The following is a 25,504-nucleotide window of genomic DNA, read 5'->3' as shown; positions in this document are numbered from 1 at the left end:
CGTCCTCTCACGCCGTAAAAAATGAATATGGGAGGCCAATCTTTGAGTCTCATCCAAATCTACAAAATAAAAATACATTTGTCTCTTACAGTATTAAACATCTTATTACGCAGTGCCTGATAAAAAGAAGAACACATATGGACTTATATTCTATATTAGGCCCCGGCCACACGAGGACGCATACGGCTAAACGCATCGGACTAACGCAAACGCAATCGCAAAAAAGCTTCCGTCCACACACAATGTTCACCGGATCGTGTCTGTCCACACGAGACAGCTCCGTTTAGCTCCAACCGCTGGAGAAGCTGCAGTACATATGCAGGAGCCTGTACGTGGCGCTGTAACTTCCTCCACAAAAGCAGCGAAGAAGCATGGTTGTCATGGTTGCCCTTCTGTTTATTCTCCGCAGTGGGGGCCGAGGGAACCGGGCAGAGTTTTTCGCAAGTCAACGTGTGTTAAAGTTTAAATCTTCTGGACAAAATTATAAAAGTGCCGGTCAAAGGTCTTCTTTGCTATTTATTGAGCTTTAAAACAAATGAATAACAAATCTATATAATATAATACATGGAGCCTCTTTTTTTCCTCCCTCTCTTCGGACAGCGTCAGTGTCTGTCTCATGCAGCAGCTGTTCCAGTAATGAGTGACCTGACAGTAAACATAAACATATTTATAACTAATTTAGGTAGTTTGAGAGGTAATTAAAATAGCTAAGGGTGATGATCTGAGTTTAAGTGTGTGTTTTGCTCCGTTCACCGCTGCATCACAGCGGGAGGAGCTGCAGGTGAGCAGGGCTGCATGTCTCCGTCCTGTCAAATTAGACTTCACTCGCATTTATGTCCATATCGAGAGAAAGATAAATAATCTGAATTCAGTGTGTTCAGTGTTTACTTTGACGCGGGGGTGAGCAGCAGAGGTGGGGAGAGGCGGGGCTATTGCGTCATCATTATCAGAAAATGATCTTATAGGGCGTACACACGGAGCCGTTGGACCCCCCAGAGCGTTGCGTATGCCGTTCTATCCACCTTGGGACCCGTTATCGTGTCTGCAGTTGTTTACTGTCATATTCGGTCGTCCTTGTGTGGCCGAACGGTCTATATGACACTAAACAGTAACGCAAACAACCGTTTTCGTCCTCGTGTGGCCGGGGCCTTAATCAAACAGAACATCAAACCAATCCTCTTTCTAATTACAAACTGATATAACATCCAGGTCTAAATGTAAGTGGTAATACCAGACGGAAGCTGAACAAACAACAATTTGAATTTTTGTTCAATACTTTACAATCGACAAAGAAAAAAGGAAAAGGAACTGTTGCTGGTAGGAAAAGGAAAAGAAAGAACAATGGATGGGAAATAAAGACAATGTGTCACACACATAAAAGTCATAGCAACAAAGGGAAGCTCAGACTGTGCTGACTGCATCATGCTTCATCCTAGCTCACTCTGTTAACAGCTCCTTAATTGGTATGCCAACTACTGACATTTATTTCAAAGTTGATTTACTGAGTGCTCACACATGTCACAACATTACAAGATAACTGTCACAGGATGACATGATGAGGTCAGTAGACACTCTCTAAATCTTACATTCAGTACACTTGCTTTTCTGTAAAATGAGCCTAACTGTCCCCCCCTAATTTTGTAATTGACAAAAGTCCCTGACACACAGGGCATATTTTTGCATCATTCCCCTGGCTTCTGTGTTTTTAAGAGCACAATGGATACAAGAGAGTTTGAGGCACACAGTCTTAATGAGCAGCTTGAAATAAATGCAATGAGCCTTATCATGGTAACACATGCAGCCCCTGAGGTCCGAGGCGTGACAAGAGTTGGTTTGGGCATCATCTTGGAACTCATATCACCGACAATGCATGAGTTGCATGAGGCTGGGCAATTAGTCAGCGAGAGCACGGGAGAGTGAAGATGAGAATACCTCCCCCTCTCCCTCCCCCTCCCCCCAACCCAAGTGCACCAACAGACAGGGATTACCACCTGTTAGTGTGCCCTTGCCAGTGGGTCCTCCTTTGTTGGAAATTAGGGAAAAGGAGAGAAGCCTTTGATGTGTTTTCTCTTTTAATTGAGTCCTCAGCAGCGGGTGCCTGCTCCGCCTGGGAAACGATATGCAATGCATCTCTTGGTTTTTCAAGTGCAGCCATCAAAAAACGAAATATCCATAACAAAAAGGCTTATTTCAACCTTCAATAACCCATTGCAATTCAAATAAGTTGACAAGTTTATAAAGGAAAAACATACTGTGCTGAATAATGCTTCATAATTATCACATTAATCATTCTTAGGTGTGGTGGTTTCTAAAAAGGACTTCCAGCTAACCCATGGCTGTCATGCTGCTGTTGTTGGATGCCATCTTGCTAACCATATGCTTGAAACCACCTGGGAGGCTGTCTGAGAAACTAAATGTATATAGTCTCATTTGACTGGGATGCACAGGCGTCTCAAAAAGTGTATGAAAGTGTATGTAAGAACACATTGCTGTTGCATCAGAATCATTCAGAATCAGGAGACTGTATTTATGTGAGGAATGTATATAAATACATTAATCAAAATATGTATTTATCATAAGAAGTTAGAGTAAGAATGTGCAATAAAGATAAGATAAAAGAAAAGAAAGGTATTGATATAAACATAAGTTTGAGTAAAATTGTCTGAGAAAAGACAAAATGAAATACAAAATATTCAGTTTAACATACACATGTGCACAATGTACTACAATATATACAGTACATGTCATTTGCAACATATACAGTGGTGTATATGTTGGCTTTAGTGACACTTGCTCCTTTTTGGAATAAAATACAAGATAAATAAAATATTTATAGAAGTTAAAGTCAGAATGTGCAATAAAAATATATAAAAATATTTATATAAACATAGCAAGTTAAAGGTACAAATATGAAAATTTTACTACAATTCATAAAATATAAATTACAATATATACAGTGTTGCATTAGTATTAATTTAGTGACAATGCTGATACAGCATTCCAACTATATGTTATTCTCCGCACAAAAAGTTTATTATTATTATTCCGCCGGGATTTTGGCCCTCTTCTCCTCCCGCATTGAACATTGCAGAAACTCGGTTCAAACATCAAAACGTTCAGCTCGGTCGGGAATCGATGGCTATTACTTTTCTCATTCATAACTTTCATAATTACAGAAATAAATCCCATAATTCATCACATTTTTAACATTGAAGTCAATGGAGAAAATCTTCAGACTTCAACAAATCTTCATGTGACTTCATCTGCGAACTGTTCATTCATACTTTCACTCAGAAACCTCATTCCAACTTTAAAACGTTACACATCTTTCTGACATTATTCGTGTAAAACAACTTTTAGAGATATTAAACATTGTTCAGACCTTGTTAAAGAGAAATTTGCCTTCATATATTTTTTTTAAACTGCCATAATTCCCAAACCCTACATTCCTGAGACATAATTTGTCATAACAAACGTAGGAAAACATCTCGTAGCTTGAAAAATGACAAATTATTAAGCAAAAATAATTCAACAAAATGCCTCTTGAGGGCATGAAGTGACAAAAACCTTCAACATGCCTCCATTAAAGCCCATTGTAATTTCAGGCTGATATTTCCTCACGGTAGCAGCCGCACACCTTTAGTTAAACTGACAAAAATTACACTTCAGATACTCAACTTCCTTGACATACTTCACGTTTTGAAATTTCACAGATATCTGTTACGGTTCTTCGACAAAACGTTCACATGTAAGAGGTTTATCTCTCATTCAGAACAATGGAAACCTTTGATCTCTGCACACCTCGTTAGCTCAAATATAAACACCTGTGTCATGGAACACGATCATGCCATCACTCCAACTGACATGCTCAGAGCAGCAGGCTTCAGATAAAGGTTAATGGTCCTGCCCTCAACGGCTCTACGTCAATTATGGGGTGTCATCATCATATGCCGAAGATCAAGAGGGTGATCAAGAGAAGAGAGAGAGGGCGATCAAGAGAAGAGAGAGAGTAATGTAACCTCCTCATGTAATGTATGAACATTTTCAAAAACATCTCAAACTTCACATGTGTGCTAATAGTCCAGCCAGTTTTGAGATTTCTTCAAATGCCGTTGCCATGGCAACACAATGCTCGCCATGAAACACGGTTTTCTCATAACCTCAGTGAAAATACTCCAAACAGCCCAAAGCTTCACAGGTTTGGTAATGATGCAGCCATCAACGCATCTAATTGTATTATGGGGTGTCATTAAATGCCGTTGCCATGGCGACAGACAACTCGACATGAAACACAATGTCGCTGTAAGTCCAATCGACACAGTCCAATCGTCCACCAATCTTCAATTGTATATCAGAGGTCCATGCCTCAACAGCTCTACGCCAAATCTGAGATCTCACCATATGCCGTTTCCATGGAAAGGCATCCCTCGCCATAAAACACGATGTCGCTATAACTCCTATCAAATTGCTCAAAAAGTGCTTAAACTTCACATGTGTGCTAACAGTCCAGCCGTGAAGACATCTACGTGAGAGTTTTGAGATTTCTTCAAGTGCCGTTGCCATGGTAACACAAGGCTCGCCATGAAACACGGTTTTCTCATAACTTCAGTGAAAATGCTCCAAACGGACCAAAACTTCACAGGCTTGGTAACGATGCAGCCATCAACGCAACTAAGCGTATTATGGGATGTCACCAAATGCCGTTGGCATGGCGACAGATCATTCGAGCTAGTTCAAAAGTTTGCAGTTCAAATATTCTGCTGCTTTTCCAAGCCTTTTTACTTTATTTTCTTCTCTCATCACACATTCAAGCCCCCAGTGTTCATGTATCATTTCAATCTAAATTCTTCACTTTCTTCTTACACATTACATTTCAGCATAGTAATTCAGCGTCAGCTTTTCAGCATAAAGCATTCCCACTAGCAATTTCTTCAGGAATTGTATTTTCTAGTAACATATTCATGCTGAATAGCAATTTTTAAGAGGGTGTTGCTATATACTAATAGAGGCGTAAAGGATTTGAGTTCATCTACATTCAAACCAAAATTGCTCTTCTCCGATGTTTTTATAAAGACCTAACATGTTAACACGCTCGTCGCTCTGTGTCAAATATGGGATAAGTCCAAGCTACAAGAACGGCTGTCCACGACTCACAACCTGGTTTGAGTCTGATGGATCCAGCGTTGCTTACAGAGATGAGCTGGTCAGTGAAGCTTGACTGTAGTACTGCGCCCTTTGCACTAAACTCAGCAGTGACACACGAGTGGCAGCATCTCTCCACCGACAATGGGACATGTCAGAGCTAAAGCCACAAACACTACAGCTGGTCTGAACAGCTCGTTAGTCCTTCATTATGCCAGGTGACAAGGTGTCCTTTCCTGAGCACTAAGTCCTCATCCCTGTATGAGGTTTGGCGCGCCAGACGACATATAAGCAACAGGAGAAAGCAGGTAGAAAAGGAAATAGTAATGGGAAGAGGAAGCAACAACCAGTCACAAAGCTTCTATATCCATGCATGTTTGTATTTGTTAAGATTTCGTAATGACTCACACCTCTACGGTGGCCCTGGAGTGCAAGTCAAAACAACATTTCAGAAAACGCTACAGGATTTCAGAAAACACCACAGCATTTCAAAAAACGCTACAGCATTTCAGAAAACGCAACAGCATTTCAAAAAACACCACAGCATTTCAAAAAACACCACAGCATTTCAGAAAACACAACAACATTTAGGAAAAAAAAAACAGCATTTTAGAAAACGCCACAGCATTTCAGAAAACGCCACAGCGTTTCAGAAAAGACTACAGCATTTCAGAAAACACCACAGCACTTCAGTGTTTTCTGAAATGTTGTTTTGACTTGCATTTCAGGGCCACCGTACACCTCTACAAAGTTTGTGAAATAATACAGAGATTGGCCATTTAAAACTCAAAAAACAAAGCTGAGATGTGCGGGGAAGTAATGTGTGAAATGCAGAAGAATGTAAAAATCAAAAGATCAAACAAGCAGGGCCTTATGCTCAGATTCAAATAATCCCCTAGTGTGTGAAAATCCACAAAATAATAATATAAGTTGATTGGCTTCATTTCCTACCCAATTAAGTTGTTTCATTTTCCCACTGTGTGCTATGATTCCTGCTGCTACTGACTCCCTTTAATTGTCCTGATAGGGATGTAAATGTGAAATACAATTTATCTGATAATTTTTTGGTAGAAGTAAATAAGTTTAAACTGATTTTCTCATTTTTCCACATTGAAAAAAGTGATGTCATCTTTCATGAGGACACTAGTGACCACAGTTTACTGTTAACAGGGTCTTCTGGTTGTGAGGGGAGGTCAGAACATGACTGTCGGCAACAGTAACTCAAACAACCACTCGCTACAACCAAGGTATGCAGAAGACCATCTCTGAACACAACCAACCTGGATCCGTCCTGCCTCCGTCCTGCCTTGCATCAACAGTTCAGGCTGGTGGTGGTGGTGTAATGGTGTGGGGGATATTTTCTTGTCATACTTTGGGCCCCTTAGTACCAATTGAGCATTGTTTCAACGCCACAGCCTACCTGAGTATTGTTGCTGACCATGTCCATCCCTTTAAGACCACAGTGCACCCATCTTCTCATGGCTACATCCAGCAGGATAACGTGCATTGACACCAAGCTTAAATCATGTCAAATCAGTTACAATTATTGACAGATGTAATATATATGCTAAAAAAGCTATCGCTAGCTGGTAAAAAGGCCTCACACTTCCCTATCGCCCCCCTCTTTCAAAAGATGGTAATTTTGGCTCCAAAAAAACCAAAACCAAACTCAGGGTTGAAACTCCAGTTCATAAACCAATGGGTGACGTCAAAGAAACTACGTATACTGTATCACTTGTATGAAACTCATGGCTGCACTATAACCAGTTCTCTTAATAAATCTGTGAGACAAACAAACAAGAGCTACCAGTGGGAATTGTAACTGGTCTTAGCAGTGTCAGCACCTCAGGTAGGGTTGTCTTAATTACTACTGCCACCAGCAGCTCCACAGTGTTGCTCATCTGTTGGATCAGTACCAACAATTAGGATTAACTAGAATAACTTGTTGATCCTCTGTATTTTCATCTTGCAAAGGTTGTTCCTTTCAACACGTTTCTTTTCGACCATCAGGCTCAGCTATATTTTGTGTTTAGTGGTAATAAGCTAATGTTAGCATGCTAACAAACTTAACTATTGTACATTTGTAAACATACTTAACATTAGAACTGCCAGACTTCACCATTTTAGCATTGTCAATGTAAATATATCTATTTTTGTAAATCTCTTTTCACGCAGCGATTTTATTTCTTAGATTTTGTCAGCACTATAGTTTATAATTTATTCATATCCCTGGTGTACAGTACATAATCATAGAGTTCAAAGCTGCAGGAACACACACATTTGTATTCGGTGATGGTCCTTTGGGTTTCTGTTGCTGCCGAATCAACCACATAGTGGCATACAGCCGCGTTTACCCCAAACAGACTGAAAAGGGTTATATTTGAATAACACTGTGTCATCAAGGCATTTACTTTGAAGATTTAAAAAGAGATAAAATAAAGCCTTAGGGTGCAACTATAAGCAGTGTGAAATGAGGCAGGCTACACTGTCCAACAAGTGATAGATAAGTGATTTAAAAATGCATAAAAACTGACAAAGTGGCAAATCTCCGCCGGGAAAACCAACAAAAAGAAGAGAAGTGAATATGAGTCCACGACCCTATAGCCATGCTCTAATAGTCATATCTCTTGGTACAGGTGTCAAGCAATGCTTCTCCAGATCCTGGATATGCACTGCTACCCCTCTGAAGGCAGCTCTCTTGAGTCCATATTAGCAACGAAGACAAGGTTAGCGAGGAAGTAACCAGAGCTGATCTGCTAAGCTCTGTGGGAGATGCAGTGAACCAGAACTGTGGCTTCACTGCGTGGCCAGTCAGCTGATTAAGCTAGTGTCTCCGGAGGACTGGGTGAGGGAAAAGGGGTGAAGGAATAAAAGACATCGGTACCTCAGCTCACTCCTGATTATGAGGATCTTGAGGCAAAATCAATAAATAGCTGTGTCTGTATTAAAGGTTGTACATTTGACCATTTCAGATTCTGTTTTTCTGCGGATGTAGCTCCTTTTTCAAACTGAATGTATATGATGTTGGTAATGATACATTTATTTTGTTTACTTTAAGTGCTTTATTTCGTCTGGTTATTGAAATTCAGCATCATATGTTTGTGTTGTTGTTATTTTCGGGAGAAGGTTTTGCGTAGCTTTCAACAAAAGCCCATCTGCCCATTTACACAGCAACGCAAACTCACATCAGGGAGCTATAATTAAATGGTAATGGTTTATGTTCGCTATCTGAATATCATATTAACTTCACCCAGAAGAGTTTGTTGTCTCTCATTCATTATTGCCTACCGCGGTTGGAGAGGGCGCCCTCCTTCATACACCTAATGACACACTGTGCAGATGAACACCTTGGAGAATGACTACACAAAAATGGAAAGCATGACAGAGGATGCTTTAGTGGGATAATGAAAAGCATCACCCCATAACTCAGAGCTCAGACAGGTTCAGCTAAATAAAGCTTCTTTGTGTGTGAGATATCCAACATTATATGAACCTAAAAGGAGTTTGATTCGTTGTCAATGCAGCGACCTTCAGGCAATGCATTCTGATGACATCACAATTACATTACAATGAAGGCTCTTGAAGGCTGTGTGTAAACATGTTTTCAGGAAGAAAAGAGAGGAGTTTTTCACTGCAAAACAAGGAAATAAAGAAGTAACCTTGGTTTAATTCATCCAGTTGGGTCTTCAGGCCATGTTTTAGTGACGACTGAGCTTGTAGCTTGTGAACAGCTCGTTCTTTAAGTGGCTAGACAATCCCATCAAACAAAAGTGTTTTAATTGGTAAAATACATCTATATATATATATATATATATATATATATATATTATATTCCTTATGTCTGGTGCGGGAGAGAAATTTCCTCTGGAGGGAGCTTTGGGATTTTAGCCTTTGCAGACCATTTATCAAAATAATAATTTCCTGGCAAATTATTTTAGAATATGTATATGATTATTAGAATTATTTTCTAAAAAAGGAAACTACTGAGAGGAAAATATTGAAATAACATACATTACCGTACCTTTATCAATGTACATGCACAAAAACTTATATAGCACACTAAAGGAAAGGGAAAACCCCAGAAAGCAAATGAGGTAAACAACTATTTAAATAATTAATAATAATATATATGTTAAAAGTGTTCTGTAATGTTTGCTTATTCCATCCAGGTCCAGTTATTTCCATCAGGCTAAATAAATCATTTCAAAAACAATGTATACACAAGCAGAAAATACAAACATTAATTTGTATCCATTCCAATACCCTTAATATCTTGACAATAATCCAATGAGGCTATTTGTAAGTTATTGATTAAAGATTAGAAAATGTAGACTGCATTTGAGCAATGCTGAAACCATGGAGCCACAGTATCTCTACATTCTCTTCTTCAAGTTCTATTCGTTGCTCGACTTTAAAGCGTAATATCAATTTAAATAACGCACTGTTCTGATAATTTGCTCATGAGGATTTTATGGATTCAAAATCGTTCAGATAAATGGCGACAGTATGTGCCGAGCAATGATTTAATCATTTACCTGGGTGTTGAGGCTGGAGCTGTCAACGGCTGTGACAGAGTTCCCACAGCTCGCCCACACAGAGTCGTCCAACACCAGCAGGGTCCGCACCGGTTCTGAGCCCACTCTCACACACCTGCAGGAGTCCTGGTCCCAACAATCATCTAGGGAAAAAGAAACCCAACAATGAACAAAAAAAACAAAAGCCCCACTCTAAATACAACAAAGATATCACAGGGGATCAAAGAAACAATCAAAATGACTGGTTGTTATCACCGCTAGCCTACCAGTTATACTAATATGCTCTGAACACATGCCACTTCTATTTGAACGCTGTCGCATTGAGCGAGGCAATTACATTTAATTCTTCCCACTCGTATCACAGCAAGTTGGCTCTGTGTTTACTTTCAAATTTCTCTTAAAGCAATTTAATGTCATTGAGCAAATAGTGAAGCATCAGCAGAGAGGGCTTGGAGTGTAGTCTCGATGAGGGAGAGTACGAACAACAGGTTGACTAAATAAAGACCGGGACTTTCATTTGGATTGCCACACACTGCGCAGCACAATGTTTGCACCTTGGCCACCCACATGCTAATATGTCTGCATAGACTTTAATCTACTTTCCACTCAGTTCTCCTCGCACTCGCTGTCTCGCTTTTCCCTTTTGCTTCATCAGTGTGAAAATGAAGCAGATCCTCTTTGAGCTTTAATCCCGCCGCTGCTAGCACCACGGAAGCACATTATAAAGCGAATTATATAAGCATTTCCGTTGCTATGCGTTAATGAAGCAACCTTAGAGAATGGGGTGCACCCAGCCATTTAATTAACATTTTAGTTGTTTATTTCTGCCTTTCATAGCAGAATGGCTTTACAATGCCTTGTGACTCTACAGGTTAATTGCTTGGCATGTTATAAAGGTCATTTCTTTTCCACCTTTTCAAAATTCACTCTTGTAAATGTCCCTACGGCTCCTTATACTATAAGACACCATGCCAGCGCTTTCCCCTCTTTAGCACAGCGGGGGACCAGGCTCTTTGTTCCACAAACTTCTCTCCTTTTCTTGAAAATACTTTCATTGTCTGATGAAATTACATGGTGTGCATATCTAGGAAGCGAAAGCTTGATCACGATTCCCAAAGATCAAATGTTTGGCAAATTCTTACACGTTTCAATACAAGTCTCAGCCTCGTCATTTCCTGGTTGCTTCAGACTTGTTTAGACAGTAGCACGCTAAGTGAAGGGCATACATCTTTAACAGATGTGCCAAATCCACAAACATTCCCCGGCACACTCCAGAGCTTTTCTCCTGTCCTTTTTTTATATACAAAGCATGCATAGTAATATTTAATCAGCAGGCAGCAGCTTGCTGTAATTAATCATCCTTTCTGCTTGGGAGGAGAGAGGAGCACAGGAGGAAGGCAGGCGCGTTGACACACTGTGGCCAGGTAACAGGAAGTCTGTGATAGAGCTATTGTGCCGGCGCTGGATGTGAAGACCGCAAACCGCTGCTGAGAAGGTGTTAAGCCCCCCTGGCCTTTTGCAATGCCTGACTAAACATGTCATGCCATCAACCACGAAGTGAAGTGTGATTTTCATACTTGGGTATGAAAATCAGTAATGGTAAGCATCGTGTGAAAGTAAAGCAAAGGTAAAGTGGGTGTAAGCTAGTAGATTGAGGAAAAAAAATATTTGTTTACAAATAATACTTATATTTATTGACCAAATTAATAATAATACAAATTAAACGATATATCTACAGAGGTGTATTAGAACCTATTATTTTCTTAGTATGAAGATAGTTTTTGCTAAAAGTCTTTGAGTACTGTTTTACCCAATATTGTCAGCAGTGTGAAACGTAACACATTTGATGTGATGTAAAAATGTTTTGGTTTAAAAGAAAAAACATTATCAACAACACAACACATTTCATATTCATTTAAAGACGTTTCTATAGATATACAGTGAAAATAGCAAGCTACCTGACTAACTACAAATAGATTTTCCATGTTTTATTTATTCCAATAAACAAGATAACAAAAATCAGAAAGAACCGGCGGCCTGTTAATAGCAACAACACAGATTTAGATTATAGATTTTAAGATAGATAGTTTTATTTTAAAGGGCTCTCAGGGACATATTTGTATATAACTGACGACTGTAAATATAGATTGTATTGACCCAGTAGAGGAGGTGAAATGCTGCTCACTATTTATTTTAAGCATTATAAGGTATTTTACCTCATTTAAATAATTTGAACTTAAAGGTCCCATGTCATGGCCATTTCTACTAATCATAATTCCATTGTTGATGTATACTAAAATAGATTTATACTGAGCAATTTTCCAAACTCACATTGGTTTCTCATTCAGCATCTCTGTATAGTATGTGTATTCTCTGTCCTAAACGGCTTGTTGGAGCCCCCCCCCCCCCCCCCCCTTCCTGTGAGACCAGTGTGCTCTGATTGGTCAAAGCAGTGAGGAACTGCTGTGAGGAGCAGAGAGGGCTTCCGTGTCGGAGAAAGACACAGCGAGGACAAGCGAAACTCATCCTGAGCACACACAAACACTCACAGCCGAAGTAAAAACCATAGGTCTGGCTTGATATTGAGTAAGAAAAAGGTTTATAACGCTGTGAGCATGGTTCTGCGGAGAGCATTTCTCCGCGATCCCAACGTAGTCCGAACAACGTTTACCCATTCAAACAGTCGTGGTAGACACCTTGTTTGTTTTAAACATCATATACACAAACAACAATGAATACTGACAGGTTGTGTACCCGAATCTCCCGCTGGTCCAAACAAAGCAGGAGTAGTGTGTGTGTGTGTGTGTGTGTGTGTGTGTGTGTGTGTGTGTGTGTGTGTGTGTGTGTGTGTGTGTGTGTGTGTGTGTGTGTGTGTGTGTGTGTGTGTGTGTGTGTGTGTGTGTGTGTGTGTGTGTGTGTGTGTTGCATCATGTAGCAGCCGCATGTGTGCAAACTGCCCTGCCCCCTCGCACACAGACGGGGAGAGAGAGATCTCTCGTCAGGATTGGAAAGATCAAAAATACAAAAAATGGTCATAGATGCATTTTTGCAGTCTTTTTGCATATTAGATAACGATAGATAACCAAAACTGCAATATAATGTTTGTGTAGCATAATAAATATGACATATCGTTCTTCAGTGCCCTACGCTTTACATATACGGCATTGAATCGCTGAAAGATTTTGGGAAGCTTTTTTCGTGAAAGGCTGGCAGAGGGTGCGGCCATAGCTCTGGGCGCAGCTACTGGCCATTCCTACGTCACAATGCCCAGGAAGTAATCAATGGACAGTGACGTATCTCCAACGAGGCGTTTTGGGGAGGTATTTTCTGTGTTAGAGTTTTACTCGCTACAGGGTGTACTTTGAGGGTTTTGATTCTGCAGACCGTTTACATGCAGAAAAACCTTCATAACACACAAGGGGACGGGAAATAACCGGAAAAGCATGACATGGGACCTTTAAAAATAAATTATATTTTCAAATTGAAACACTCATGTTGTGTATTTATGTTTGTATTGCATTGATGCATTCACACCCAATAACAATAATAGGCCTTATTAAATGTTGGCTTTTGAACTAGGCTTGGTCTGGCTCACTGGATGAAGACTGTGGGAAAATGGCAGCCATTGGCCACCTGTTTCACACAGCATGCTCCTTCATTTATTTTTGCAAGGGCACTGTCGCTGCATCCTGGGCTTAGTGCTGCCCAAGACAAGTGTGACTGGTTTAAGAAATACAAAAAGTCCTGAGCTTTTTCGTTTCTTATATCAGAATGATGGAGATGGATCTTTATCAAGCGCTGACAGAGGGGTTGGGAAATGTCTGGCTATGCATGACTAGTTGTGTCTTAATTATTCCATAGCCATAACAGACAAGTTAACCATTTTCACATCTCTAACAGACCACACATAGACAGTGATAGAAGGTGAGTAAGTACATTACTCAAGTACTGTACTAACAGTACTTTTACTTTTTACTCCACTGTATTTATTTGTACAGCTTATTTTTACGAGCTACAGATATAAACAAAAAATACAGAATATAAATCAACTAATAAATCACTATATATTATTATAGGTTTAGATAACCAGGAATATATCAAGTAAATAAAAAAACAACAACAAATTCAACATTGACATAAATGGGGCGAAGCCTGCGAGCTAGTTCAGGCAGTCAACTCGAGCACCAATGATACATTAACACGTGACGCACCTCGTCCCTCTTACAACCAACCAAACACATTCTCCTTAACTTGCCGCTATATTTAAGCTCTCTGCCTCGCTATGCTGCTGCTGCTGCCACTGCTGTGTTCACTTGCTATTGCTGCACTCATGCTCCTGATGCTGTGTTTCATGTTGCTGCTACTCGCCTGCCCCACCACCGCCCCACCACCGCCCCAGCTTCCACCCCAGCTTCCACCTGTAGGCTCGGGATATTTATCTAATCATCACTCAACTCGATGAGTGAGTTGTCTGACTGAAATGCATTAATAATAAAAAAAAAACAGATGTGATATATATTAAAATCTGAAATGGGCCATTTTGCACAACGAATGCTTTTACTTTTTGTACCTTAAGTATATTTTGATGCTAATTCTTATGTACTTCTACTTGCATGCAATTTTGAATGCAGCCTTTTTACTTGGAACAGTGTATTTTTGCACTGTAGTTAGGATACTTTTATTAAAGTAAAACAAAAGTACTGAAGTAGCACATAGAGAATGGCAACCTTGAGAGAAACATACCGTTTTTATTTCTTCCATAAACCATCATGGTGCCGTTCCGGAGGCCTGCGAACAGGAAGCGAGAGGAGTGCTTCAGGCACAGCACAGGGCAGCCCTCTGGGTTGTGGAGGGTCAGCAGGCATTGTGCTGTAGTGTCCACACTGCCGTAAACAAGTATGCTGGAAGAAAAAAAAACAGCACACGCCGACGTGATAAATGAGTGTCATTCGAAATGACAGAGTGCCTCGTTTTCATGCAGTTTGATTTAACAGTGCACTTGGAGCAAAGCATTGTGTATGTGCAACCACTCTGTCTTTCTCATGTTTGAAATGCCATTTGAACTTCGCTGCATCTTATTGTATTCTTCAGAATGACAAATGCTCATATAAAATGTTAAATAGCATTGGAGCTGACAGTTTTCCAAGTGCCCTAAAAATGGCTGGAATTGTTTGTTTTTGTATTTTACCGTATGTCTTTTTTCTTATTCCCTTGACAGATGCTTACAATAAAAAAATGAGTCAGCGTAAAAAAACTGCTGACGTTTGGTTTAGGCTGACTAAACACAACTGTAAAGGAGAATTACAGAAAAGTGGTAATATAATGTCAGAATCTGAAACTAAAGTGAATTCTCCTATGGTATAAAAACAGGGAATTCATTCACAGTAACTGTGACAGGAGAGTGAGATTAAACTTGTCCTCCATTACACAGAAGGTTTATTGGATTTGAAAATTAAACTGTGATCTTAGCAGCTGAAGCAGTATTGATGCTGTGTCGGGGTATCAACTCTGATTTCTTGCTTTGATGAAATATTGACAAGCAAATCTATACTGTTAGAAACCTCAGGGGACAGTAAGAAAGGATAGAAGATGCGGGATGTACTAAACATCATTTGTGTTCTCTTTGTATTTCTGATTTTTCAATTGCATATTTTCTGTTTCCATTCAATCTCATCTTTATAGATGACAGATAAATACAAATTCTGAAATGTTCGCCCGTCCAATGAAAACATTAAGAATATTTTGCATTTTTGTATCTACAAGTAGCCCAATTACGATGGTCAGTCACACTTCCAATTACACAATGTCACTAGAGATCGAATATCGCTGTCGATTTATAATCTAATCGATGACCTGTCTGTCTGCGGGTGGACTGGAGGCAGGCAGCAGGCTAAATTAAACTGGTATTTCCTTGGCTTGTCAGTGTTTTACATTTGAATGCGTGCTGCATTCAAATGTAAAACACTGACAAGCCAAGGAAATACCTACAGTCACTACTTTGACTTTTAACATGACAAATGTTTACTTTGATGATTAACATTGACCTAATTAGCATCATAATGAAGCTGTGAGGAAGTGTTTCCCATAGACGTACATGTATTGGACTGACCGGGTTCCATTGATTACCATCTCTGTCCTCTCTGTTGAAGGCCAAATATATATATTTTTCAAGTGAAAGTAAATACAAATCTGAACTTCTGATATTCTTGTCATAATATGTGCAATATAGGACACAGCAGCTTGAGGTGTTATGAAAATATTTTTGTACGATTGCCGCCGATTCTCTGTTTCCATCTGAAAGTGGGCGGGGCCATCATCTATACTTGACCTCACACAATTTAAGACTACGATACCACTGTTGTGCACTAACACGTATGTGCAATTTGTAAATTAGAATCTACTTGGAATGTAACTTGTACATTTGAATAACTTTACATTTTTTCTAATTTTTTGTGCATGCCGCTTTCATTTGATCTAATAGTGTTTTTTTTTTTTTTTTTTATCTCTAGCTTCACTATTGCTGTAACAATTTAAATGTCCCCTCTATGGGACGAATGAAGGTATTCTGATTCTATAATCACAGAAAAGCGTCTTTTGCTCATGTTTCTGTATCATTCTGTGATTAAACTCACCGCCCATCGTCTAATCCGACACAAATGTTAGCACCGATCCCTGTTGGGGCCTTTTGAACTCCTGCATCAGTTTCCTCAGTCGGAGAAGGCTCTGGCACATATTCCAGACATCGGGCGGCTGAGTCTACCTGCAGGCTTTTCACAGTCCTTGGCATGGGCCTGTTGAGGGAAAATATCTCAATCTGGCCATGCGAGCCTTCTCCACCAACCACCTGTTGGGAGAAAAAAACAGTTTGAAAAAGGTCAAGACCTCATGTTAAGCTGGACCGACGGACTGAATCACAATGCCAAGGGTAATAACTATTCTAGAGAAACTGAAAAAAAAGAGAAAGGAGCAGAACCAGCCTCCCTTTAGATCATGTTTGCTTCTCTGTCTTAATCAAATGGGGGAGTTCGGGGATAATGTGTCTCTAGTTTAAACATTCTCTACCTGTCAGCAATTTAGATTTATAAAAAAAAGCTCAAATCAATTATCCTTTCAGACCTTGTCGTTCGCAGCCCTGCCTCACTTCTTTTTTGAATATCATTTGGAATTTTAAACACATTGTATAAAGGATTCACAATGTCATCTCTAGAACATCAAACTATTCTTATAGCTCTGCGATCTTTTCATCAGCCGAGAACAGAGGCTCTAAGTTTCTGAAAGGCTCCGAGTTGCTTATCAATGAGGGTTTTTTTACAAGATCAAGTTAGTAGTCCATTGCTTCAGTCATTCAATGATTATATAAAAAATATCTTTTTATTTGAACTCGAATTTTGTTTTTGATATGTCCAAGCTCAAATCAAGCACAGAATATACTTTTTTAAGTACCAGCAAAGAAGTAAACACAAGCTTTAGAAAAGCTGGGAGCTTTCACTGGCTCAAATTGGACCACATTTGAACCATCAATGCCTGTACCGGGTTTTGAAAAGGCACTTGTTTGTTCTCCTAACAAACAGAAAGGCAACCTTGGATGTTATCAGAAAAGATCCACCAATCATGCCGAGCTTCCCATGGCAATTCACCCGCACAGGCTGAGTGTCTGCTTCAATGGTGGCTTCATTTCCTATGCACCACATTTATATTGGACTTTGTGTAGGCCTGTCAAAAACAATGCCGGGAAAACGAGGACAGCAGGAGTCCTCCAACCTATCTCTGAAACATTCCAATTACGTGGCATTACTCCCATTCCTAAACAACTAAAGTGTCGCTGTGGTTTTTCAATATGATTTCAATCATTAATCCTGCACGTGGGCCAAGGTGGATGTCCAGACGGAATACAATGTCCTTCTGGGGAAAGGAAGCACGGCTGCTCGCGGCTAGACACCAGAGATGTATTCTCCGTATGAATCACATCATGTGAATGTGACATGAGCTAAATATAGTCTTTAGCTCTTCTCCTCAACGTTCACCCTTATTTGCATGCAATCATTTGTTTGATTTGTATCAGCGTGCAAAATCTGGACAGGAGCGATCCTGTGGGCTCTTGAGAATGAGCCAGAACAAATAATGGTCTGTTGCACAGGGTGAAAAAAAAAGATAGGGAGGACTTATCTTGCAGCGAGGAGCTTGAAAAAACACGGCTTCAAGTGAGTGTGTAACCATAGCCAGGGGCAAAGGCCCCCTTACCAAGAATCCCCCATGATTTATACATTCAGCTGCCATCTGTATGTCCTTAACCCCTTCACCACTATCCCTGTCAATAAACACATTCCCTTCTCTTTCATTCAGCAACACCTCTCTTTGCCAGATATCCAGTGCACATACTGTTTCCTGACAAAGTCATTACTACTTATTTAGAGAACTGGAAACGTGCCCTGGACGGATTCCTGTTCTCAGCCTGGGAGAAGCAAGAACTCCACGAACAGTAAACGCTCTTCCAGCATTAATTAGATTGCTTTGGAGGCAGCGAGGAAACGTGGGAGAAAAGTCATGATGGCACTCTCTGCCCAATTGTACTCGCCACATTAAGCCAAAAACCATGGGTCACCAGATTGTTGATGTGATTGTCTGAAACGGATGCATTTCCAGTTCCCCATTTCTGATGCATGCTTTGAATCCCTGAACAAGTGTAGAAGAAGGGAATCATAATGGCAGAGCAAATGGAGACTTTATCTGCGAATGATAAGTAGGATGCTTTGGACGTGGAAGGTGAAGGCGTTGACTGAGGTATCAGGCTGATTAAACATAATGTCATTACTCTGATCAAAGCACACAGAGATCCCCATAGCCCATCTCACTTTAACATGATTAGTGTCATCCCTTGTTTGACGAGCCTTCCAGGGAGGAAGATCCAACTCTCCGAAGCACAGCCACTAATTATTCTGGCTGGAACAGTAAGCCTTTAGTAATATTATTTTTGTGGATATCAGCTTTTGCTTTGGTTACATGTTGTACTGGCCAGTATGTTCCATGTATTACTTGAAGGTCAGGTGTGCAAGTTGCTTCAAATGGGAACATCTTGATTCTGGATATTTGTATTCAATTCATGACAAAATACAGTGCATTGAAAAATTGCATTACTGAGTAACAGTCCTCCTTGACATATTTCATTAAGGCCTCCTTTCAGATAGCATTCACTACTAATGTGCCAACGTGCTTGGTTCTCTTCTGGCAAACATGCCTAAGATATTAAGTTGCAATAAGAGTATCAAAGTTAATTCAGAATATCAAATGTGACAGCCTCTAAATATAAACATTTGAATTAGAATTCAACCAAGAGGTGCACTGTCATTGTTTTGATTGCTCTGAACATCAAACTTGTTCCTTCTTTAAGATTCAGATCCATGCAGCCTCTGTGTGAGCTTGAACCCAAATCAAGTGTGTCAAAACAATTGGGATTTAGCAAGGTCTGACTTGGTAAATCTTCAGAACAATAAAAAAATATATAAAACAGTGACAGGTGGGCATCGGATGGTCACACATATTAAACACTTTATTAATAGGCTTAGTCAAAGAGTTGTGCAAAAATCTTGGAAAGGAAAATTTTCAAATATTATTTTAGAAGTCAGCATTCAGAGACCCAAAATATATATTCCCTTGTAATCATGTTACTTATGACTTAAATATAACATATTATGCTAATTTCTAGGTTCATATTTGGGTAACACTTTATATTAAGGTACACAAAATTCAACATCAACTAGTTCTTAATTAACATGCATATTAGCAGTATATTGGCTCTTTATTAGTCATTATAAAACACTTTTTAATGCCTTATTCTACATGACCATCTTCTGCAAGTAATAAGCCATTAGTTGAGAGTGTTTCCTCAATAACCCTCTAATTAGTGCTTATTTATTGCAAGTAAGGAAGTTGTACATTAGTTTTGGTCCCGACCCTATCACGTACAATGTGCTTGGAGCACTGGCCAATAGATATGCAAGTGGTACATATGATGTCTTTTAAGTTACGAGAGAAAACTAAGGAGTCCAATTGAAGCATTTCAGAAAGGGGGGAGTGTGTGGGAGAGAAACTCCCTCTGGAGGGAACAAGGCGATTTTAGCTCTTACAAACCATTTAAATGCACAAAAACCTATATAACACACCAGAGGAAAGTAAAAGACCCAAATAGCATCATAGGGCCCCTTTCAAACAAATAAACATTATCAATGCGGAAACTGCAGAAACAACATCTGATGGTTAAATGTACAGGAACCCGAGGCGTGGTAATGGGATTGAAAACCTTTTATCTCACTGGTCTAACAAACCCCAAACAGAAAAGCCACTTTTGCCCGCCCAAACGGTGTGGGAGGACAAGGTCAGGGGCTTTTAAGTCATCTGTAATGGCTTGTTCTCTGAGAGAGGTTGAAAGTCAGACTGGCCTTTGCTCCTTTAAACACTGATATCCTATTGCCCTAAATGCCCACTCCACCATATCTCCTTCCCCATCTGAGTGAGCATACAGTCCTCTTTACGATAGCACCACAGAAGCAAAAGTCTGAGACGGCGAGCTGTAGTCTGTGTCCAGCAGGACTTACACTGGATTTAGCCACCTTTTAGTTTGAAAGAGGATTACCTGATAAATTGCTTGCCTTCTCCAAAAAGTAGGAGAGACAAAAATTGAAACTTAAAGATTAATAGCAGATTCCCTGCATCATTTTTTTTTCCACCTGAATTTCCCCCTTTTCTAAATCCAGCTAAAATCCCACAAGTCTGGGGATTGTGATGGGTTAGACCACTGGCCGTTATACTGTACTGTAGTTATTCAGTTTCCTGGCAACATGTTACAGAGAAAAGTGGTGCACGTCTCATTCTTAGCTTTGAGATATATTCTTTTGTATATTTTTGTTTTTAATGAATGTGAGCAGAATGTGGAAAAATACGTTAAATGGTCATAGCAATTGAGGTAAAAGCAACAAATGATCAGAAACTGTAAAATATGCATTGTTTTGCCTTGTCATTCCTTGCAATAACTTGGCATTCAATTGAGAGGTTGGGTGTGTGCTTGTGAGCGTGCCTTTGTGTGAGAAGAAAACCCATTACTTACCCAGAAGTAGCCTTGAGGTAAGGAGGTGCTCGCTGCAGAGAAGCCCAACAACGTGCACTGAACAGGATTGTGGAGGGCAGCTTCCAGCTAGAAGAGACACAATACTTATAGATTATATATGTATCAGGGCTCAATAATAAAAACAAGCCTTTTTCTGTATTTCTTTGATGTAGTCTTGCTTCGGAATGACCACACAGCTGGAACTGAAGGGTCACTTTTATTACAATGATATAAGTGAATTCAAATTTCCTGCGGGAAATAACTGCCTCAGCTTTGGTGTAAACAAGAGCTTTGTCATTCTAAATAAGGGTGGATGGATTTCAACCCACATTATAAGCTGTAAAATGGAGCTGAAAGAACATGTTACGAACCATTTCTTAACATTTCTTTCTTGCATGGGCACATATTTTCACATAACATTCAAAATACCCGTGGACATTATGTATCTCAAAAAGCAATGTTATGTCAAATCCAAAAGGATGATATAAGGACATGAACAGTGACAACAGTGTCATTTTAGATTCTCTATCCATTCATCCATTTTCTTATGATTATCCGGAGATGGAAACAGTTCCAGCAAACTTCTCTTTCCCTGGCCACATCAACCAAGGCTCTCCCAGGCCAGCGTGGAGATATAATCTCTCCACCTGGTCCTGGGTCAGCCCCTTGGTCCCCTTCCAGCTGGACGTGCTTGGAACACTAGGTGACATTATTACCTGTTGCCAGAACCACCTCAACTGACTCCTTTCTACACAAAGCAGCAGCGGTCCCTGCCGGATGGCTGAACTTCTCACATTATTCCTAAGCGAGATGCCAGCCATCCTTCGGAGAAAACGCATTTCTGCTTTCTAAATGCGATCCGATTCTTTTGGTAATGACCCACCTTTCATGACCATAGATGAGAGTAGGAATCAAGCTGGACCGGTAGATTGAGGACTTTGCCTTCTGGCTCAGCTCTCTCTTCATAAAGCGTAAATCGACTAATCAAAAATAAAAAGACAAACACTCAAAATGATGGTTCATATTTATGTTATTATGGGCAAACATCAGGGCCTAGTTTTAGCGTCCTTTACTTTATTCCAATACATTTGTTTTCATTCCTAGTTTTGGTGTAACTTTGAGTTTGACTTATTTTGCTTACCATGGGAAAATAAATCTATATTCCTACGCAGTTTTGTTTGCCTGAAGGTGAACGATGGAGGTTTGACATTTACAGTGTAGAAGCTTGTGGCTGATACATCAAACCTCCATTGGTAAAAGCTGCTGTTCTAACCAGCAGTTTGTCTAGTAGGAAATTATCATTATTTTGGTGGATGGTCGCTCAGGGTTGAGCGTTTGACAGACGGAACAGCTACGTGTATGTTTTTTGGTGGGTGAGAGCAGGAGGAAGGAGTGAATAGAGGGTCAGCGATGAGCACCACACGTCTTTAACTGTCGTCCTCCACAGCGGAAAGCATCAATCACAGGTCATTTACAGCCTCTCCTGCCCGGGACCCTCCCTTCTTTCTCTCTTGTTGTGTGAGTTTGTAAACACTAAACCAAAAAAAAAAAAGATACTGTCCAGATCACTGCTCCCCCATCTGCACTGCAAAGTTGTTCCGCCACTCCCCCCGTGTCTGTCCCTATCTATTCAAATGCACAGATGCATGGCTCGTCCTCTCCATCAATCTCTCAGTTCCCATTTCTCATTCCTGTCTTTAACTCCTTTTTTTATGTCTGCTCCTTTTACACTGTCTATGTCTTTTTTTCTCCAGCGCCCCTTCTGCCAGCCCTCTGTCAAATGCAGTGAAATGTTTTTTGATAGGTAATTAAGCAGCAGCCATAATAGTGTCCATATGGAAGACTGTGGTTAAGAGAGAAGGAGTGTAGCGGTGCACCAGTGGGACTGGAGCACTGTGAGGAACGGTGCAGGTAGTTCAATGCTGTTTGGATTTTATCAGGCACCTGAGACTGGCAGGCATTGTAGGCCAATCTTCTCAGACCTAGATTGCTTTATATGTTAGCACTCTCTGGAGTCAGTCTGGCAATAGTAGTGGGATCCATCCAGTCCATGAGAACAGTCACATCACAACTTCATTCATATTGTAAGGCAGGATTGTGCATTGGGATCATCCAGATAAAGAGATATGTAAATGAAGAGGCTTGCTCCTTAATGAGATATCCACCAATAAAATGATGCCTGCTCTTGTAAAATCATCAGGGGTATAAAGAGGACATCTCATTTATCATATTCAACCAGTATAATTAGCTAGTCGCTAATGGCAGCCAATTATTCTTAAAAAAGCGCTTTATTTTCCCACAGGAAAATGTTTTAAATCTACAAAATTATGCACTTATAAGCATGAAGCATGTTTTCCATATCATCACATTTGCAATTTACATTTTGACGCCTAAATTGAGCAACATTATGTATGAGAGCAGCTCACTAGGCTTAAGGTACACAGGTTTACTGAGGCAAGATGCAGTGTATCCCCATTAAAGTGCAGGCAGAGACTATGATCAATACAAAAAACCGTTGGTCCACTTATTGAACGTCTTTAAACAGCCAACAGAAGGATCCTGGGTGAACAGAACAACAGAGCCTATGCGGATCATTTCCCATCTGTGAATTTGCAAATTATTTTGTAAGACACAAAGGAAATGTGCCCTTGAGAAATGATCATCCCAGTCGCGAACCTAATGCTAATAAGGTATCACTGAGACACCATTTAAAAATCAATGAGATCCAAGCTTTCTTGAAGTCAATTGTCAGTCTTGTTTATAGCAGTAGGTGTGTGTGTGTGTGTGTGTGTGTGTGTGTGTGTGTGTGTGTGTGTATGTGTGTATGTGTGTATGTGTGTGTGTGTGTGTGTGTGTGTGTGTGTGTGTGTGTGTGTGTGTGTGTGTGTGTGTGTGTGTGTGTGTGTGTGTGTGTGTGTGTGTGTGTGTGTGTGTGTGTGTGTGAATGAGTGTGTGTAATGAGTGTGTGTAGGAGTGAAGTTGAGAAGCTGAAGCGATTCCCATGTGTGGAGGCAGGATGAGAGAGGAAGGTGAACCTGTAAGCCGGCTGAGAGAGGTTTGATGGAGGACTTCAGGGAGCGTGGGTAGGAAAAGGGAGGAAACGGGCAGGTGAGCTAATTAAAGGGAGATTTGTTGATGTGATGAGAGGGCGGCCTCCCAGCTGCTGGTTACCAATGACCCAATGGTCGACAGAGAGTGTGCCCAACCCATTACCCCAAGAGGCCGCCAGCCCATATGCTGGTTCCAGTTCCAGCAGAGGAGCATCCTCTCCTGGAAGATAAATGTAAAATGTGCGTAATTACAGCTAGTCCTATAGGAAAGAATGGATGAGACCAATTATCATGAGTCTCTTTTATCTACTGTGGACAATGTGTGCCTAGTTACACCATGGATGTATGAGTAGAACTCTATACAGTGTTGTAGGGGGAGCGCCGCTCATTCCTATGAGAGTTACTCACTGAAACAAAAAAGGCATGACTCTTTAGAACAAAAATACCCGGATCTGGGTCTATAAAGCATGCACTTGTGCTTTACCTACTGTACAGTAAGGCCCGCCCGCGTCTGCTCTCAACTTGGTCAAATGATTGGAGAGGGAAAATAACTCTGGTTTAGGCTTGGAGTGCGTTTTACAACTTTTAGGCTGTGATGATATAAATAAGGAATATTTAAGTATTCAGACAGCGAGGTTTATTTTGATTAAAAAAAAAAATGTCCTCTGATTTAAAGATGTCTCTTTCCCAATGTAAGTCAATTGAAAAATTGTTTTTAGACCCAATGACATCACGGACTGACACGTACGTTGTAGTACCACAGTTGGGCCACTAAAAAAACACCCGGCACACTTCCTTGGGGCTTTAGTTACACACCCACAGATTTTTTGAGTAAACAAATAAATAAGTTGTTATTGGTGGTGGTCTGATGTGACAGGGTAGGGTTTTGATGATTCATGCTTTTTGCTGTCAGGGCAGGGTCCCCTTGATAAGACTGACTTCCCCAAATCCAATCACTGTTGTGCCACTTCCCAAGGCTACTCAAGTGCGATGATGTCCCTTAAAGCAGTATTCCACTGTAAGCTGTGTTAAAACTGCCCTCAAATATGTGAGGGACTTGGCACGAGATTAGATTTGTGACAAGCGCTATCCAAAAGAGGGTCCATGCATCATATCCACCAGGGACCCTTAATGTTATCAATGACAAGACACACTGCAGCTGGGTGGCCTCCCCCATGCCTATGTGATGGATTCTCTTTATTTGAAAGAGTTCCCTATAGTCCCTTTTGAAATACTGATGTAAATGAAAGCCCCTGAGCAAACACTTCTGCACTGTTCAAAAGAAAAAAAACATGAGTTTGCAAATACTATATATTGCACTGCATAGCCTGCTGAAAATCAAATAACACAAATTATCTCCATAGATGATACATGTGCAGAGAACTGGGTGCTATAAAAGACCCAGGGGAAGGGAATATGGCTTATTTTATAGTCACAGTGCCTTCCCCCAATTCCACATACCAACAATCTTTTACACGCACTAACAAGCTCTAATAGAAAACTTTCACTGTTTATTAACTGGTAATTGACTGGTTCTGGCATTCCCTCCCCACTGCAACCCCACTGCCTAAGGCTACAAGGCAGGACGGCCGCAGAGTGAATTCCCAGTCAACCTAAAATTACTTGCATCCAGAGCCGTGCTACAGGTTATGCACACTAAACAAGCTACTAACGTG

The 25,504-nt window shown here is 40.3% G+C and overlaps 1 protein-coding gene across 11 annotated transcripts in view; it reads right to left on the bottom strand.

Moving 5' to 3' along the window:
- Positions 1-25,504, bottom strand: part of arhgef10la (Rho guanine nucleotide exchange factor (GEF) 10-like a) — a 152,285-nt gene that overhangs the window by 31,977 nt on the left and 94,804 nt on the right. For all 11 annotated transcript variants that reach the window (XM_079683363.1, XM_079683367.1, XM_079683369.1 and 8 more), the window contains 4 exons: positions 20,779-20,865; positions 16,310-16,521; positions 14,421-14,578; positions 9,678-9,820 (listed from right to left, as the gene is read on the bottom strand). In XM_079683363.1, the coding sequence (XP_079539489.1) occupies positions 9,678-9,820; positions 14,421-14,578; positions 16,310-16,521; positions 20,779-20,865 (600 nt within the window). The remainder of the gene's footprint in view (positions 1-9,677; positions 9,821-14,420; positions 14,579-16,309; positions 16,522-20,778; positions 20,866-25,504) is intronic.

This window comes from Notothenia rossii (assembly GCF_949606895.1).
Source record: "Notothenia rossii genome assembly, chromosome: 5".
Classification (NCBI taxonomy): domain Eukaryota; kingdom Metazoa; phylum Chordata; class Actinopteri; order Perciformes; family Nototheniidae; genus Notothenia; species Notothenia rossii.
Note: the sequence above shows the minus strand (reverse complement) of the source record. Positions and strands in the feature narration are given on the sequence as shown.